General features: G+C 42.0%; 1 protein-coding gene across 1 annotated transcript in view; it reads left to right on the top strand.

The window, feature by feature from the left end:
• celf4 (CUGBP Elav-like family member 4) overlaps positions 1–15,587 on the top strand; it is an 88,236-nt gene that overhangs the window by 52,650 nt on the left and 19,999 nt on the right. Inside the window, exon 3 of the mRNA XM_022745401.1 lies at positions 14,975–15,023. Within this exon, the coding sequence (XP_022601122.1) occupies positions 14,975–15,023 (49 nt within the window). The remainder of the gene's footprint in view (positions 1–14,974; positions 15,024–15,587) is intronic.

Genomic DNA, 15,587 nt, shown 5'->3' with positions numbered 1-15,587 from the left:
TGCCGCTCCTTGAAACTCTCTCTCACACTTAAGCCGTTTTCACAAATGAATTTGCCTTTTCACACACACAGCACACAACCGGAGATTTTCCATGTGAGACGTGCTCTCACCTACTGGAAATACTCTGTTTAGTTTAGGTGAAGGGAGGCGCCTGGGGAGAGCGCGCAGGAGGCAGAATAGAAACGTCATCAACACACCCACTCGCTCACTGTGAATTCTCCAGACAATGACCTGCTGTATTAATACATGGGCTCAATCAGACATTATTGGACATAGGGAGCAGGTGGGGCAAGGTCTGTTTAATGTCCGGTTTAAATAATTTGCGTTCACACATACAGATCCTCTGAGTAATGTTGAGAAAAGTTCAGGGTTGCAAATACCTGTGTGAAAACGGCTTCAGTCTCATCTCTCTTCCTCTTATCCTGAGCTAAGTATTCATTTTAGTGAGAGGAAAGAAACAGGAAGGTGACAAATGAAACCGATGTAAATGAAGAACGCAGAGAGAAAGAGGTGCATTTTGCCTACATTGTAAAACAGAGCCAAAGGAGAGAATATTGAGAAACTGTGGGTCATGTTATAACCAAAGTTCAATTTCTTTTTCAATGCTACATTCATTTTCATGGTGCCCTGTCTTCCTTTTCAATCTCCTCTTGGCTTTTTCTTGTATGTGGCATTAGAGAGGGAGCAAGCTTTGACATTATGACAGTCCACTGAATAGCTGAAGCCGTCAGCGTGAATATGGGAATGAATATAGAGTAATAAAAGACAAAGATGAGAGACAGATTGACATTTTGGCTGTTGCATCCTTGGTGCATGACAAAGATGAAAGATCCGTTCTTTCTGCCCTGTGTGTGTTTTGTTGTTGACATAGTCTGTGTGTGTGTGTGTGTGTGTGTGTGTGTGTGTGTGTGTATGTGTGTGTGTGTGTGTGTTGTGTGTGTGTGTGTGTGTGTGTGTGTGTGTGTGTGTGTGTGTGTGTGTGCGCATTCCTCCTGTGTGTGTGAGTTTAGGCAGGGTGGTACACCACATGCAAATAACAGTGCTTGCGTGTGCGAATGTGTATACTGCATTCAGTCACGTGCATGTGCATATTTTTGACTCTTAAGTGTGTGGGAGTGAGAGAACATTCACATCGCCCACCTGGGCTCTAGCTGAGAGCCAGTAGAGCTGTCTTACTGAAAAACTCCCTGTTGTTTCTTTGGCGGAGCCTAACAGGCAGATTTGACTGTATCACTTCCTTCTTACTCCTCCTCCTCCACTCCTAACTCCTCTCTTCTCCCTCGATCTGTTCTCTTCCTCTGTTCCCGACACTCATCTCTTTCACTCCTCTTCCTCTCTTCCTGCCTTTTCTATATTTAATCAGCCAGGGAGTGTGGAATTAGTGATTATTTGATGGAAATATGCAGGCAAGAGAAGGAGCATGTGCGTATGTGTATGTGAGAAAAAAGAGAGTGGAGCTGATCTCTCACTTATCTGTCTAGATCTCCTCCTGTCATTTCAGAGTTTAGAGAGTGCAGAGGACTATAGAGGTTAATGAATTGCATAATAGGCCTTGCAGGGTTTGGTCGTACACTACAGACATGCATGACATCTCTGTTCAACCCCCCCCCCCCACACACACACACACACACACACACTCTTTCTTTATGTTTGCATCACTCTCACTCTTCCTTTATGTTGCTTGTGCCTTTCTCTCTTTACTCAGGATATGTTCACACTAAGGCCATGTTCAGACCGACATTAGCCCTGCATGAAAAATGTCCACTTATTTATTTCAATAAGAGCACTGCACTGAGGCACCTGGAGCAGTGCCAGTGTCGAAGACACCAGCAAAAAAAAAGGCAAGGTTGCCCGACAAAAAAGTTCCATCTAATTCCACAGCATCAGCAACACACTAAATTTACATTTACATGTATTCATTTGGCAGACACTTTTATCCAAAGCGACTTACAAGTGACCATTAGTTGAATACATGAAAGCATGCATTCCTGGTGTGAATGTAATTCTTCTGTTTCAATTTGGCCATAACAATGTGAACCCGTTTTAAACCGAGCAGAACAATGTGCATCCACAGTGAAACACCTGAACAACAGGAACAGCTGGTTGGCAAAAGCGCAACATAGTCTCAACCGGATGAAGAAATAGTGCAACATTTTGCTGAGAGTTCAATGAGAGGATCAATGCCACTCACATATCTGTCTGGTAAATATAATACTACCGCCAGCTGCCAGTTAGCTTAGCTTTCCGAAGCTAATGAAATAGCCTACCGCCCCTTTGAAGTTCAGTAGTTAATATGTGGTTTTATGGAGGTTTATTTGTCAGACTAGACTTGAACCTGGGAGAGGGGACTCCCTGACCAGTGTCCACTGGTCGCTGCTTGTTGCAGAATGTCAAACTATTCCTTTAAATTTCTATTCTGCCCTTTCCTGCCCTCCATAATCACCTAGCCAAACCCTCAATTTAGCAATTCTCATTTACATATTTTTCTATTTCTGTTGTTAAACAATGAATGAGCATAAAACTGTGATTTGATTGAGGCTTAAATTCTACCTATAAACAAGGAGAACAGTATTAAGTATTAAAATTACCATTTTATGATTGTTGTCTGACAAAATGCTAACAGAGGATAAAAAGTTGCTTTGTTAATGTTACTCTTTCTTAACTTTCCTTCACATTAAAAGATGAGTCAGGCGTTTTCAGATGGGTCCTCTCTGGAGAGCATTATTGAACAAAGGGCCTATATACATTTTTATTTTTGTTTTTCATAACTGCGTCTCTCCCTGCATTTTTCCAATACAAGGGCAGACTATTGTGAGTGACAGCTCATTACAACACCATCTTCTCAGCCCCTAACCTCATGAGACACAGACAAAAGTGTGTGTGTGTGTGTGTGTGTGTGTGTGTGTGTGTGTGTGTGTGTGTGTGTGTGTGTGTGTGTGTGTGTGTGTGTGTGTGTGCAAGAAAGTGTGTGGGCATGCATGTGCACATTTCGGTGTGTATTTGAACATAAGAGTGGCTGCATTTCCTCCCTAAGTGTATTCGTAGTGAGTTTGCCCAAGCTGCCATTTGTGTCTATATTTACATCTGCATATGCTGTAAGGTATCTTTATATGCACAGGCCTTTCAAGTCAGCTCTCACTCTCTTTTTCTAATACACTTGCACACACACACACACACACACACACACACACACATACACAGTCCAGCAATATGCAGCTCATGAATAGTCCCGCAGCAATTATGGGAAACCCACTCATTCTCTCTGTGCCTCAGTGATGGCGGGAGTAGAGGACAAAGGTTGTGGGGGGATGGAAGTGAAAGCAGTCTGCCCAGTTCCCATATGACAGCTTTTGAACTTGTTTTCCTTTTTTTTTTTATTCATTAGATAAGTGAAAAGCAAAAACCCAGTGATGGCACACCAGTTCCAGCCATGATTTATGTTCACCTCTGGAAAGAGAAAAGTAGAATTTATGGCTTTCTCGTCTGGTCTAATCTTTACTATATGCTGCAAAGCCCAGGAAATGCAGTAAGCTTAGAGGGAGAGGGAGAGAGAGAGGCTGAAATTTGTCCTCTACACTTTCTCTAGTTAGCTTTTTTCTTTTTTTTTCTTTCTCTCACTTACAAACCAACTCTATCACATTTTGTCCATGTTGTTTTTTTCCCCTCTTGCAAGCTTACATACACAGGAGCACCCATACACACACACACACACACACACACACACACACACACACACACACACATACACACACACACACACATATGTGCATGCTTAGGTGCACACACAAGGTTTGAACACTTCTAATCACACACAAACAGGTGCACCACGCACATAGACGCACACTCGCACATAAAATGAGAGCTGCTTAGCCCCTCAGCGACACCTTTACTTCTCTCGCACCAATTTTCTCACACTTGTTCACTCTCTGTGTCTTCTCTTCTTTCTTTCTCTCACTGCCTCGCTCCGCACCTCCGCCCTCAGCCGCCTCCACATATAGATCCTTTCTTTTTATAGTCAAAGCTATAGTCCCCATGGCAACATCAGAGTTGTTGATTGCCAAGGTGCTGTACATCTAATTATGTAACTATCGCAAGGGGTCGTGTTGGCTTGTGTGTGTGTGTGTGTGTGTGTGTGTGTGTGTGTGTGTGTGTGTGTGTGTGTGTGTGTGTGTGTGTGTGTGTGTGCTCTGCAGCCTATTTGTTTCTCACCGCAGCAGTGTCCTCTGTTAGCAATGGTTCTTTTTGTGATGAATCAAGCTGTGGTGTGATAATCGATCTGTGTTCAGAGTCAGACGTTGATGTTTTATGAAACAAAATAAAACATTTGCACATGCTCAACATGGAATATCTGATATGTTTCGTGCACATGTATCATTTGGGAAATTGTATGCATGTATGCATGTCTGCATGTGTGTCTCATTTGCACATGAGGTTTAGGTGTGTGAGGGTGCAGAGTATGTACAAGTGCATGTCACAGGCAAGTGTGAAGCTATAACAGGTTTTGACAAGGTAAAATCATTTGGAGGTGCAGATGATGGGCTTTTTCTATCCAGTTACGGTGTGACAACAGAATTCTCAACTGTCGATTCCTATTAAAGCGTTCGTAGGAAGCGTAAACCCAGTCTACTCTCATTGCACAGTGATTCTTATCCAGGTAGAGCACAGAAAAGATGGAGGGAAACAAGGGGGAAAACACTGTATTATGCATTAACTCGCTGTGGAAAAAATAGCTTTCGCACTCACACTCATTTACTCAATTCGACAACAAATCCATACAGGAGAAGAGGAGGGAGAAGAACGAGGGAAAAATAATAAGACGTGGAACAAGAATAGAAAGGAAAACAGAAAAGAGCACTGCATTTGCATCTTAACCTCTCATTCAAAACTGCTTGAGAGCCGTCCCACTACTGCGAGCGATTCAGGCTGCTTGCCAGTGAAAGAAGGAGAAAACAGGAGGAGATAAAGAAGAGGTGGGCTGGTGTGAAATGGATCAAACAATGGATGTGAGAAAAGCGTTGCTGTTCTCAACCAACTGCGGGCAAAAGAGAAAAGGAGTGGAGGAGGAGTGGGGGTGTGTGATAACTTGCAGCTTTTAAAATGTCTGTGTTTTGTAACTAGTTTTCCAACAACAGGTTCTTCAGAAAGTTGGAGAAAGTATTCGCAGAGCCGCAGTAGTTAGTGTGCGAAAGGAATGGGCTTTAATCAGGAAGCGAAAGCAGTATGAATCTGCGAATGAAAGTTCGGAAACAAATAGTAAGTGAGCCTTTGAGTTGAGATTATTCTGTTACACGTGCTGCTCAAAAAAAGTTAAGAATGAATTTGGATGTGTGCATAAGTGCGTGTGTGCGTGCATGTGTGTGTGTGTGTGTGTGTGCGTGTGGGGGTGTGTGTGCGTGTGTGTGGGTGTGTGTGGGTGTGTGTGGGTGTGTGTGTGCGTGTGTGTGTGTGTGTGCCTGTCTATCATTCCTTCTTCATGTTTTCTGGATGCTTGAAAAAAAAAAAGGCATGTAGATGAAGGAATGATCAGAGGGCTGAACAGAGAGTCTCGCCTCCTTTGTGTGATCTTCTGTGTGTTTCCCTTTCACCTGCCTTTGTGGAGACGTAGTGATCTCGGTAGACACTACTGGGACAGCAGCACCACAGAGCGAGCAGCAGCATATAGAAACGGGCAGAGAAACACGATGACTGCGTTTTTTCATTCACACAGCCGCTCTGAGCAGGATTCAGGGGAGGCAATTCATATTGAATTGATAGCAATTCATGAATTGAAAGCAATTCATACTGAATCGCTTTAGGACAGTATTTTCTGTGGGGAGTGAAGTAATTTAACACGCGACCTCTGCTGTTCAAATTCATCAGTCACTATTATTAAGTGTCTTTAAACTTCTGCCATCAAACCCACTTCAGCAGTAAATGAGAGTGCTTTAAAACAATGCATGCGCGTTATTGTTCAGAACATGTTTTGGTGCAGTACGTCATCATCTACGGCAACATTTTGAACAGAAGGAAATACTGATTAATGAGCGCCAATGTCTCATTTGCCATAATGCACACTGCAGTCACGCTGTTGTTCTAACAGCCAAAGAAAGCAGAGTCCGTGCCAATTCATAATTCATCTGGATGCTTTTTTTTTTCTCTTAGTATTTATTTTGTTTCTGTCCACTAAGCCTGACGGCAGCATGCCACTCAATCCCAGCCCAAACAGCTGGGCCAGACCAGCCCATTGTCAGAAAAGAACTCTTCTCATCCTTGATCTGACGTGAAACAGATTTCCCATCCCTGTTTGTCTGTAAAGATGAGAAGGGATAAAGGAGAAGAGAATGCAACAAAAAGACAGAGATTAGGATGTTTTGCTTTGTTGTACTCTTTACCCTCACACACAGACATTGATCTCTCGGCAATATCTTTTACTTTAACATCAAAAGAAAGGTTTGGTGTTTGGCCATATGTCAGGATGAAGAACTACAGGGGAAGTAAAGAGGAAGAAATACCCACTGAGATGTGTAGACATTAGTGGAGATTAAACCTGAAGGGAATCCAAGTGGGATTTAACCATTCATCAACTTTAAGGCCTTTAGCAACACTTCTATAGACTAACCTGAAAGTTCTTCTCAAATAGTTTTTTGGGGCAACAACAGCTTTTTGCTTGCATATGGTGCAACTGACACAGGTGATGTTTTTGAGTGCAGTTCACCAAAAAAACAGCGAATGGCAAGTCACTGTTAAGTTGACAATAAGTTAGGTGATGCACCAGTTTGAAGATAAATTGTTGAAATAACCCAAACTTGATGTATACTTTAATGCAGAATTAACAAGAAGACACTGAAAATTTAAAAAAAAGTGCTGAAGATAATGTTTTATAGAGAATAAAAAGTTTCCCGGAGCAGGGCAAAATTAAATTGCCTGTTTTTTAAAGGACGTTTTCTTACTTTATACCAGTGGCGTGCAGTGACTTTTACAGATGGGCAAACAGAGCCGAACAACCAACAAACCCGCCCCACCATTCAGCTGTTTACTACACCAACAAGAAAAATGGGCCACACTACAACATACCTTTTCATGACAGTAGCAGTAGCAAATCTCTCTTAAATTCAGGGTCTGTCCTGTCTCATTATTTTGCGCTGCCTGTCTTTCCTGTGCTGAAAGTCTCTCTCCTCCATCTTGCTGCATGCTGCCTCTTCACCTTCCTGGCTGAAGAAGTATTAGGATTATCCCATTGAACTGACTCTAAACATATCAAATGTGCAGTATAGAAGAAAAAATATATTTAAAAAAAATCACTTCTATGGTAACCTTCAAAATATTTACCAGCAACTGACAATGACAGACTCCAGTGACAATGCAGAATCCAGTATTTTTCTGCCGCAATATTGTTAACCTTTCCCGGCTCGTCATTAGGACTGTAGTTGGGAAGCACAGAGGAGATGCTGGAACTTGGGTTTTGAGGAGTTGTAGCATTTATTTACTGACAAATTGACAAAGTGCACATACATTGCACTGCTAACTTTGAACTGCCTGCTCCGGTCGCCAGCCTCACTGCTCCCTCTCTCTCCAGGGTTGCTGCACAATTTGTAATATCAAATTTAAGACGTTTTAAGAACACAAGAAAATAATTATACCATTTTTGCTACAAAAACAACAAAACAATGAATAATATTGAAGTGGAAAGAGTTTCTTTTTTATTCATACATGTGTAAACTTTAATCAACAGCACACACATTCAAATGCTTTTAATCTTATTAGGCTGCAGAAGCTACAAACAATATATGACATCAGTCAAATATCAGCAGCCATTCTATTTCATTATAGTTAACCAAAGTTTTTCTTTGAATGTGTGCGCTTGTGCATGAATGAGAGAAGGAGAGAATAATTTGCGTATGGGACTAGGATAAGGATATGATTAAAATGGGGATACACTACACCTGTCGAAGATGAGCAGCCCTTTGCTCTATGTCTACATCTATTTCAGCTAACTCTGCTTGTTTTTCATTGAATCGTCTCCGGAGACTATTTGACTTCATCAGCTCGGCCATTGTGCTGCCTGATTTGCTTTCAGCTTTTACGGCCGTCATGTCTGCATCGTTTTGGAGTGACACACATCTCCAAGATCTTCTAGTTCATCTTCAACCTCTTTTCTTTTGTTCCTCTGTTCACCCCTTTCCTTTTTCCTCTTTTCCTCATCCAGGTAGATGCAGTTCCTGGTCTGTGTGCTTCACACATTCAAGCACATTTCAAATTTCATTATTCATATAAGCTTCTAGCTATCATCAACATCTGCAAAAGTAATAATAGTCAAACTTTTCATCAATTTTAAACCCTTAAATTATCAAATAACAGTCCAAGCAACTTTGTATTTTAGCTCAAGTGTTACTGACCAGAGTTACTGTCCTTACTTTGCGGACAGTTGTAGCTCCCAGGCCATCATCCACCTGCTGTGCACTGACCCAAAGCTTTTCATCTTTGATGTCAACCCTCACAAGATTCAGCAGGGAAACATCTGTGGCAACCTGTTTAATGAAACGCCTCAGAGGACTCTAAAAAAATATAGGGATATTGAAAGACTTACTGTGGTCACCATGATGGCCTGATACCTACGTATTGAGCTATCACTCAAAAGAGCTACGCTACTTGTGTAACAACATGATGTCTGAAACTTCTCAAACTTACAGCAGCTCTTGCACAGAGATGATAAATCACAGTGTAATTTGCTTATTTGCTTGTTACTGTTGCCTCTTACTGCATAAGAAGAAAAGTCTGTGGAAGTGATTTTCTCATACACAAGTTTAGTTTCCACGTAAAAATAAATCATCATAACTGATCTGATCTGATCTAGAAGATGAGTCAAGGACAGCTTTACAAGCACAAGCACACACCGCTCGCTTCACAATCCCCAGCCTTGGTCAACGGGACACAGTCACGCCGAGCGAAAACAGCAGAGATGATAGCTACGACAGCTTGTAGTCAAGCTAGCTTTCAGAGACACTAGCCTGCTGCCACCACAAGAGGGCAGTGAAAGATGAATGCACACAGGCAATATCAGATCCTTTATCATTTTTGTATTGCTCTAATTGATGTCAATTTTTAGCTTTAACTGGGAAAGGACTGTTTGCCTTGCTTGCTCCGATGGCACACCACTGCTTTATACTTAAAAAAGCGAATAGTGTTTGGTTTGTAGTACAGATGCTAGGATGCCTTCTTTTAGTTAAATCACTGAAAATTTGAGGACTGTCTGACTTCACTCATTTTTAGCTCATAATAATATTGGTGAAAAACACAAGAAGTCCAGATGGAAGCTTAGCTGTTATGGTAATGCAGTCTTGGAATAACCACACTGACTGTCAAGGGGAAAAAAAAGATGTAGTTTTCAGCCAAACAAAGATTTGGCTTTTTTTCCCCTGTAAGCTTAAATGCTCCATAAGCTTTTTGACATAATTCTCAAACCCAAAACTACTTCACAGTTTAACATGGTTGTAACTTGAGCTAAGTATTTGCCAGTAAATACAGGCTTCTGTAGCTCAGTCATCATTGCCTAAGATGCAGCATGTCAACAGAATGAGATAAAATATAGTTTAAGCCTAATTTTTTTAAAAAAAAGCTGCTCTGCTAGTTTGTTGTCAGGAAGTAGTAAAATACTTTTCGTCAAGCATATATTAAGAACTGCAGAAACACTTTGTTAACTGCACCTCATGTCCTATTCAGCGCTGAATAGGACATGAGCTAGCATGTTGTTAGCATTGGGCAATATTAGAAATTCCTCACCTCAATATCTGCTTCACTAGCTCCGTCTGTGACTTGTTGGCTGGAAAAACATTTTATACCAAGATTAGCCTGTGCACTTGCTCAGAGGATCACTGAGTATGAGGTGAGGCGATGCCGTTTGACTGACTGACCTGAATTACACTCCCGATGAACGCATCTTGTGCCATGGGAAAAATAACCGCCGCCCCCCCCTCACACAAGCTGATTCCAGTTCCATTAGTCACATTACAGCACTTCTCTGTGCAGTCTGCAGCGGTACAGAAATAGTGGTGGACGGGTGTGAGCTGCCCTACAGATGTTGTAAAATACTCAAGAGGTTGCAAAAGTCAATAAAATGAAAATTTTACATGTACTGTAGGAGCTTTGCTGGAAATGTGGAGGGTGTTCCCTGCGATTGTAATGCTTCTGTGAATTAATGTAAAATCAATACTTTTAAAATAGGTTGTCCTCTTTGTGACCACTAGTGAAATCTATTACATACCTGCTAAATGTTTTCAGTTTTTTCAGCTAATCTTGCTAGTGAGGTTTTTTTTTCTCTCCATACAAGCGCCCTGTTTCCCAAAAGCATCTTAGGGTTATAACCATATTTGTTCAGCTAATGTTTCCATTGGCATGTTTCCATCCCAAGATGAGTGTTGTGTGTTGCATGCTGAGATACTTTGGAAAGCAGATCCGGGTCGAGCGCCAGTGGCTCATTTGATGGTATGAAGACAGGCATTTGGTTACACTCAGACCCAGTGGTATTGCTCCTGCAGAGAATCTCAACATCTGGATCAGCTCCCTTTCTGACACTTGATGTCAAATACAGCACACTCAAGAATCAGATAATGTAAGCATGAACAAAGAGCACAAAAAAACCCAAACACCTCAACATTCAAATGGGATGGAGGCAGAATGAAAGCAATTGGAATGTAAAAGAAAAAAGGGCCTTCAGCTGCAGAATGTAAAATAGAGCAAGTTTTGACAATAGTAGAGGAGGAATATTATAAAGGCAGCCTTCCTTGCTTCCCTGGGAGAGTTTCATGGAGTGCTTTCTCACTGTGATAATGAAATGACCTGGCCTGCACTGTTCCACTCTCTCTCTCTCTCTCTCTCAAAAACACATCTGCTAGACGAGGGTGAAAATGAGAAAATCCTACCTCCTCTCCCGAGTTTCGTAAAGCATACTTTCAATATTCTTTTTTACAGACAATAATGGGATATGAGTGACAGTGTATTCTCGTGTCCTTGTGAGTGCTGTGTATCACTGTGGCTGTGTGCGCTTGTATGCGTTTGTGTGTTGCTCTGGATGCGGGCACTTGCAACGTTGAGCAACTTGTAATAAACTGTATTTGAAGCACATTTGACATAACAAGGCACTATACAGAAATTCAGTGGATAGAAATCCCATAGAGTTGTCATCGTAACATTGTTCTTGTAACTTTGTTTTTGTGGTTTGCACACAGTGGAATCAATACAGTAAGCAGCACATCTCAGATCAAGGACTTCAATTTCGTCCCATTTCAAGGTAGAATCCAATAAAGCAAACTATAGTCCCACACTGTTTTGAGCTAATCTTGTGGGCCTCACTAGACATTCAGGCCGTACTAGACTGATTCAGAAGAATGACTCACCAGTTTGGTACAGCACAGACTGCATGCAGACCATGAATTCCCTCAGCTTCTAGTTAGCAGGGAATCTATGGCAGCACTGAGGCAGAGCGCTGTCATTGAGTTACATAATCAACAGAGGAGTGTAGCAAAAATGTGTGTGTGTGTGTGTGTGTGTGTGTGTGTGCACACTCGTGCATTTGTGTAGCTGCAGTTCTTTTTGAGCTGTCAATCATGTGGTACACCAAGGCCACTCTAACACAAGGCTGCTGAGGTGGACTTTCAGCAACAATGGAGCTTAGCTTGCCTGTATGTGTGGGTTTGTGGGTGTGTGTGTGTGTGTGTGTGTGTGTGTGTGTGTGTGTGTGTGTGTGTGTGTGTGTGTGTGTGTGTCTGCGTGCGTGTGTACATGTGTGCGTGTGTGAGTCCATGTGTGCACTCGCTACTGTTTTTAAAGGCTTGTGTGTGGATGAATAGGCGGTCGCATTTACAAGGCTGAGAGGAAAAAGCATGCTACATAGGATTTATTAGGTGTGCATGCTGAGAGATGAGCCAATTTACTGCACATGTTGACTCACAAGGATACATTTACATATCTATTTTGTGTGTTTGTGTGTGTGTGTGTGTGTGTGTGTGTGTGTGTGTGTGTGTGTGTGTGTGTGTGTGTGTGTGTGTGTGTGTGTGTGTGTGTGTGTGTCTGCGTGCGCTTATTTGTATCCCTTGGTATGTTTCCATGCATGCTTGGATGCATAGGCCTATTTGTGATTTTGCATGTTTGTGTATGAGCCAAGCTCGTGTGCATAAGAGTGCGTGTTTAGTCATGTCAGCTTACCAACTTGTGCTTGTTTGTGTGTGCCCATGTGTTTATATATGTATGTACGTCTGCATCTCTGTGGCTTTTTGTGTAAATGTAGATGGGATTTTATTTTCATACTGGCATTAGGCTAAAGAGAGCTTGTTGTATTGTCTCTATATTGTATTGCTTCTGCTGCTCAATGCTGCCATCTGGCTTTGGCTAACTCCACCACAGACATCCTCAGGGAGCTATCCGTGCTAGTCAGCGTCTGGTTTTAACAACTGTTTTGGGATCGGTTGTCCAGTGGGCTGGTGCTAACTCACCCTATTATGAGCAGGATGATAAAACTGACCTTGAAGCAGTTTATGGGGCTGGGATAATGGAAAACACTGATAGAAAGCCCATGAAACTGCACTTAGCTTTCAGTGACAAAAGAAAATAATGGTTTAACCACTTAACATTATTTTGATCTGTATCTAAAAAATTTTGAGCGGACATTTTGAATGTAGTTGTTCAACTTAACATTGATGGATTAATTCTTGATATTAGGAAGGAACATTAGAACAAAATCAAGAACTGCAGTTTTAAATAAAAAAAAAAGTTGCCTCATAACTTAAAACAAATTATAAGAGACAGTATGAAAGTTACTGGGGGAGGGGAGGGTAGAAAAGGGGGATGGTATTGTGATTTTTATTTTTGCTGACATGGGGATAGTCTTTTAGTCTTTTATGTTTTCCTTATATGATCTTTATAATCTATTTCAGCCTTGCCTTGTAAGATTTGCTATGTAAAAAATTGTTCCATCAAAAAGATGATGAGTGCCATGGATCACAGATGGATGTTTTGTCATATGCAGAGTACATTTGTCAGTACTGTTATATCACTTTTGAGATTTTAGGGGTGAGGGTCGTGGCAGTTTTTTTTTTTTTTTAGTTTAAAAAAGTAAAACATAAAGTTAATCATTCTTTCACACTCAAATAATTTTTGTACAGTCCCTAAATTCTCAGCGCATAGAAAAATTAAAAGCAGGAAAATTAAACCAAACCTCGGAGGGTCAGTGCCATCGCATATCGTGCAGGTTAAGACCGGTGCTTGCATATAAAACCAGTGGAGGTGGAACACAATTAGGTCAGATTGAGGCCAGACCATTTGTATGGGTCACGGTAAAAGCACTCATATGTATGCAGGCTTATAGCCCCCCTGGGAGCACTGGGTTGACCTTGTCCTATACTCTGATCTATGTCCTCATCTCCCCCTATGTCCTCTTTTCCTCATTCCTCTGCCGTGTCTCTCCTCTTTCCTCCCCCCACTTTCTTTTTTATTATCACATTTCTCTGCCCTCAAACACCCCCCTTTTTTTTACTGTTTTCAATTAGTTTCTCTTCTTTCTCACCCTATTCGGTTTCACCATTCTTATGATCACTCTCTTTCCTATCCAACCCTTTTTTTGATTCACGTCATTCTCTCTCTCTCTCTCTCTCTCTCTCTCTCTCTCTCTCTCTCTTTCTCACTTTCTTTTTTTTACTCATTTTAAACTCTCTTTTTTCCATTCCCCATTTTCTTTATCCCCCTCTCATCCTTTTTCCATATCAACAGCCGGTCTGATAAATAATGCATCACAGCACATTAAAAACATTAGTAGGGTTCTCTTGACTGTCCAAAAGAGGGAGGAGACGAGGGAGAGGAAGGAATGGGTAACTCCATTTTAAATAAGTGTTATGGAGAACAATGTGATTTAATATCAGCAGCAGAAACGCTCCAGAAAAGGGCGAAGGTCCAAGCATTAATTGTGTTTGAGTCGTGACATTGTGCCCTCGCACTCAAAGGTTTTTGCCTTTGGCGAATCATCTGAAAGCTCCAAGATTCATTAAGATGATGACTGTATCAGCAAACTCAAAAGAAAAGATTTAATGACATTTAGCAAAACACTGATGCTGCATCACACAGAACCTTGACCTTTCCCTCCTCCCCTTTCACCCTCAGCTTTCTCCTCCCCTCTCCTCCCCGCCGCACCCCTCCCCATTCCTCCTGGCAGCGTGGCGATTGGCATTATTAAAAATTGATTGGCGGCGAACGTTTAGCAGGGTGGCGAGGTGGAGAGGGAAGGTTTGACAGGCAGGAGTGAAATGAAAGGAGGGCCTCAGCGGACACACTGTGGAAAGGTCTCACTGGGGGACAGACGGTGTGTGTGTGTGTATGTGTGTGTGTGTGTGTGTGTGTGTACACTTGTGTGTACAACCTTGTGTGTGAGGCTAAGAGAAGCCTGCACAAGAACATTTTGTAGTGCGGCTTAGGAGTTTGAAAACTCAAAGAAGATACCGTGTTTGTACTGTGTGTATGTGTGTGTGCATGCGTGTTGTGTGAGCGTATAGATCCACAATAATATATCTCGTCCACATAGACCACCACATCATGAATCATGATAGCATCCAAAAGCATCCACAGAGATGATCCACAGTCACAGTAGTTCTGCTGACCTAGAGTTACCTCTCCGCCATCCCTCTATCTGTCGCTCCCTTCATCCCTCTGCTTATCCCCCTTTCCAACCCTTCTCTCTCCTTTCATCTCAGATCAAATAATATTTCCAACCCATATTCCCAACCAGCTATTCCCCCAATGGCTATAAGTGCTACAGCTTTGGAGATTTTCAATACACTTTACCTGCAATTTGGCTGAGTGATTCTAAAAAAGTTATTTTAGAGGGGGGGGTAAAAGCATGTGCCATTACATGAGTACATGATGCTAACCGGTTTCTTTATCTCTTGTTTTCTTCTTTTTCTTTCTTTTCTTTCTATTATTTGTCCTCCTTCTCTTTCTATCTCTGTCACAGATGAACAGACCGATCCAGGTGAAGCCAGCAGACAGTGAGAGTCGAGGAGGTACTGGACGCCCTTCCTTCCTTCTTTTCCTTCCCCATTCTCTTCTACTCTCCTTCCTTTGTTCCAGCCTTACAAACATGCTGCCTGCACATATCAGCCTCACCATTATCTGTCCCATTAGACGATGCCCTGTACCTCAACACAGGCTGACAGCGCGGCCTGGCCGGACCCTGCAGTATCCAGAACACGTTATGTAAACAGCGCACTTGCTGCCCGGCGCGGCTTCTAGCTCTTTTCTTGGAGCTTCATCATATGCACTGATGCATATGCATATGCATACGATGAGACGCGTGTCTTGTCATGCTCTAGGGGAGAACAGGTCACTACTTTTTGTCAAACACCTTTAATAACTGCGACAAAGCAAATCCTATTTGATTAATGTCACAAGTTCGTATCAGCCAAATGAATTGAAATGACAGGTCTGTGTGAATGAAAGCGGATGTCTGCTGTGGTATTTTGTGTGCATCGTGCTGTATTGACAGGTAAGACAGCGTAAAGCTGATTTTCTATGTCTAGACATGTAGTGACCTGCTCCTGACATCAATCAATGGACTGTACAAGAGA

Source organism: Seriola dumerili, unplaced genomic scaffold (genome assembly GCF_002260705.1).
Source record: "Seriola dumerili isolate Sdu_G_001 unplaced genomic scaffold, Sdu_1.0 BDQW01000088.1, whole genome shotgun sequence".
Classification (NCBI taxonomy): Eukaryota; Metazoa; Chordata; class Actinopteri; order Carangiformes; family Carangidae; genus Seriola; species Seriola dumerili.
The sequence above is the reverse complement of the archived record's forward strand: the minus strand, read 5'-3'. Positions and strand labels throughout refer to the sequence as shown.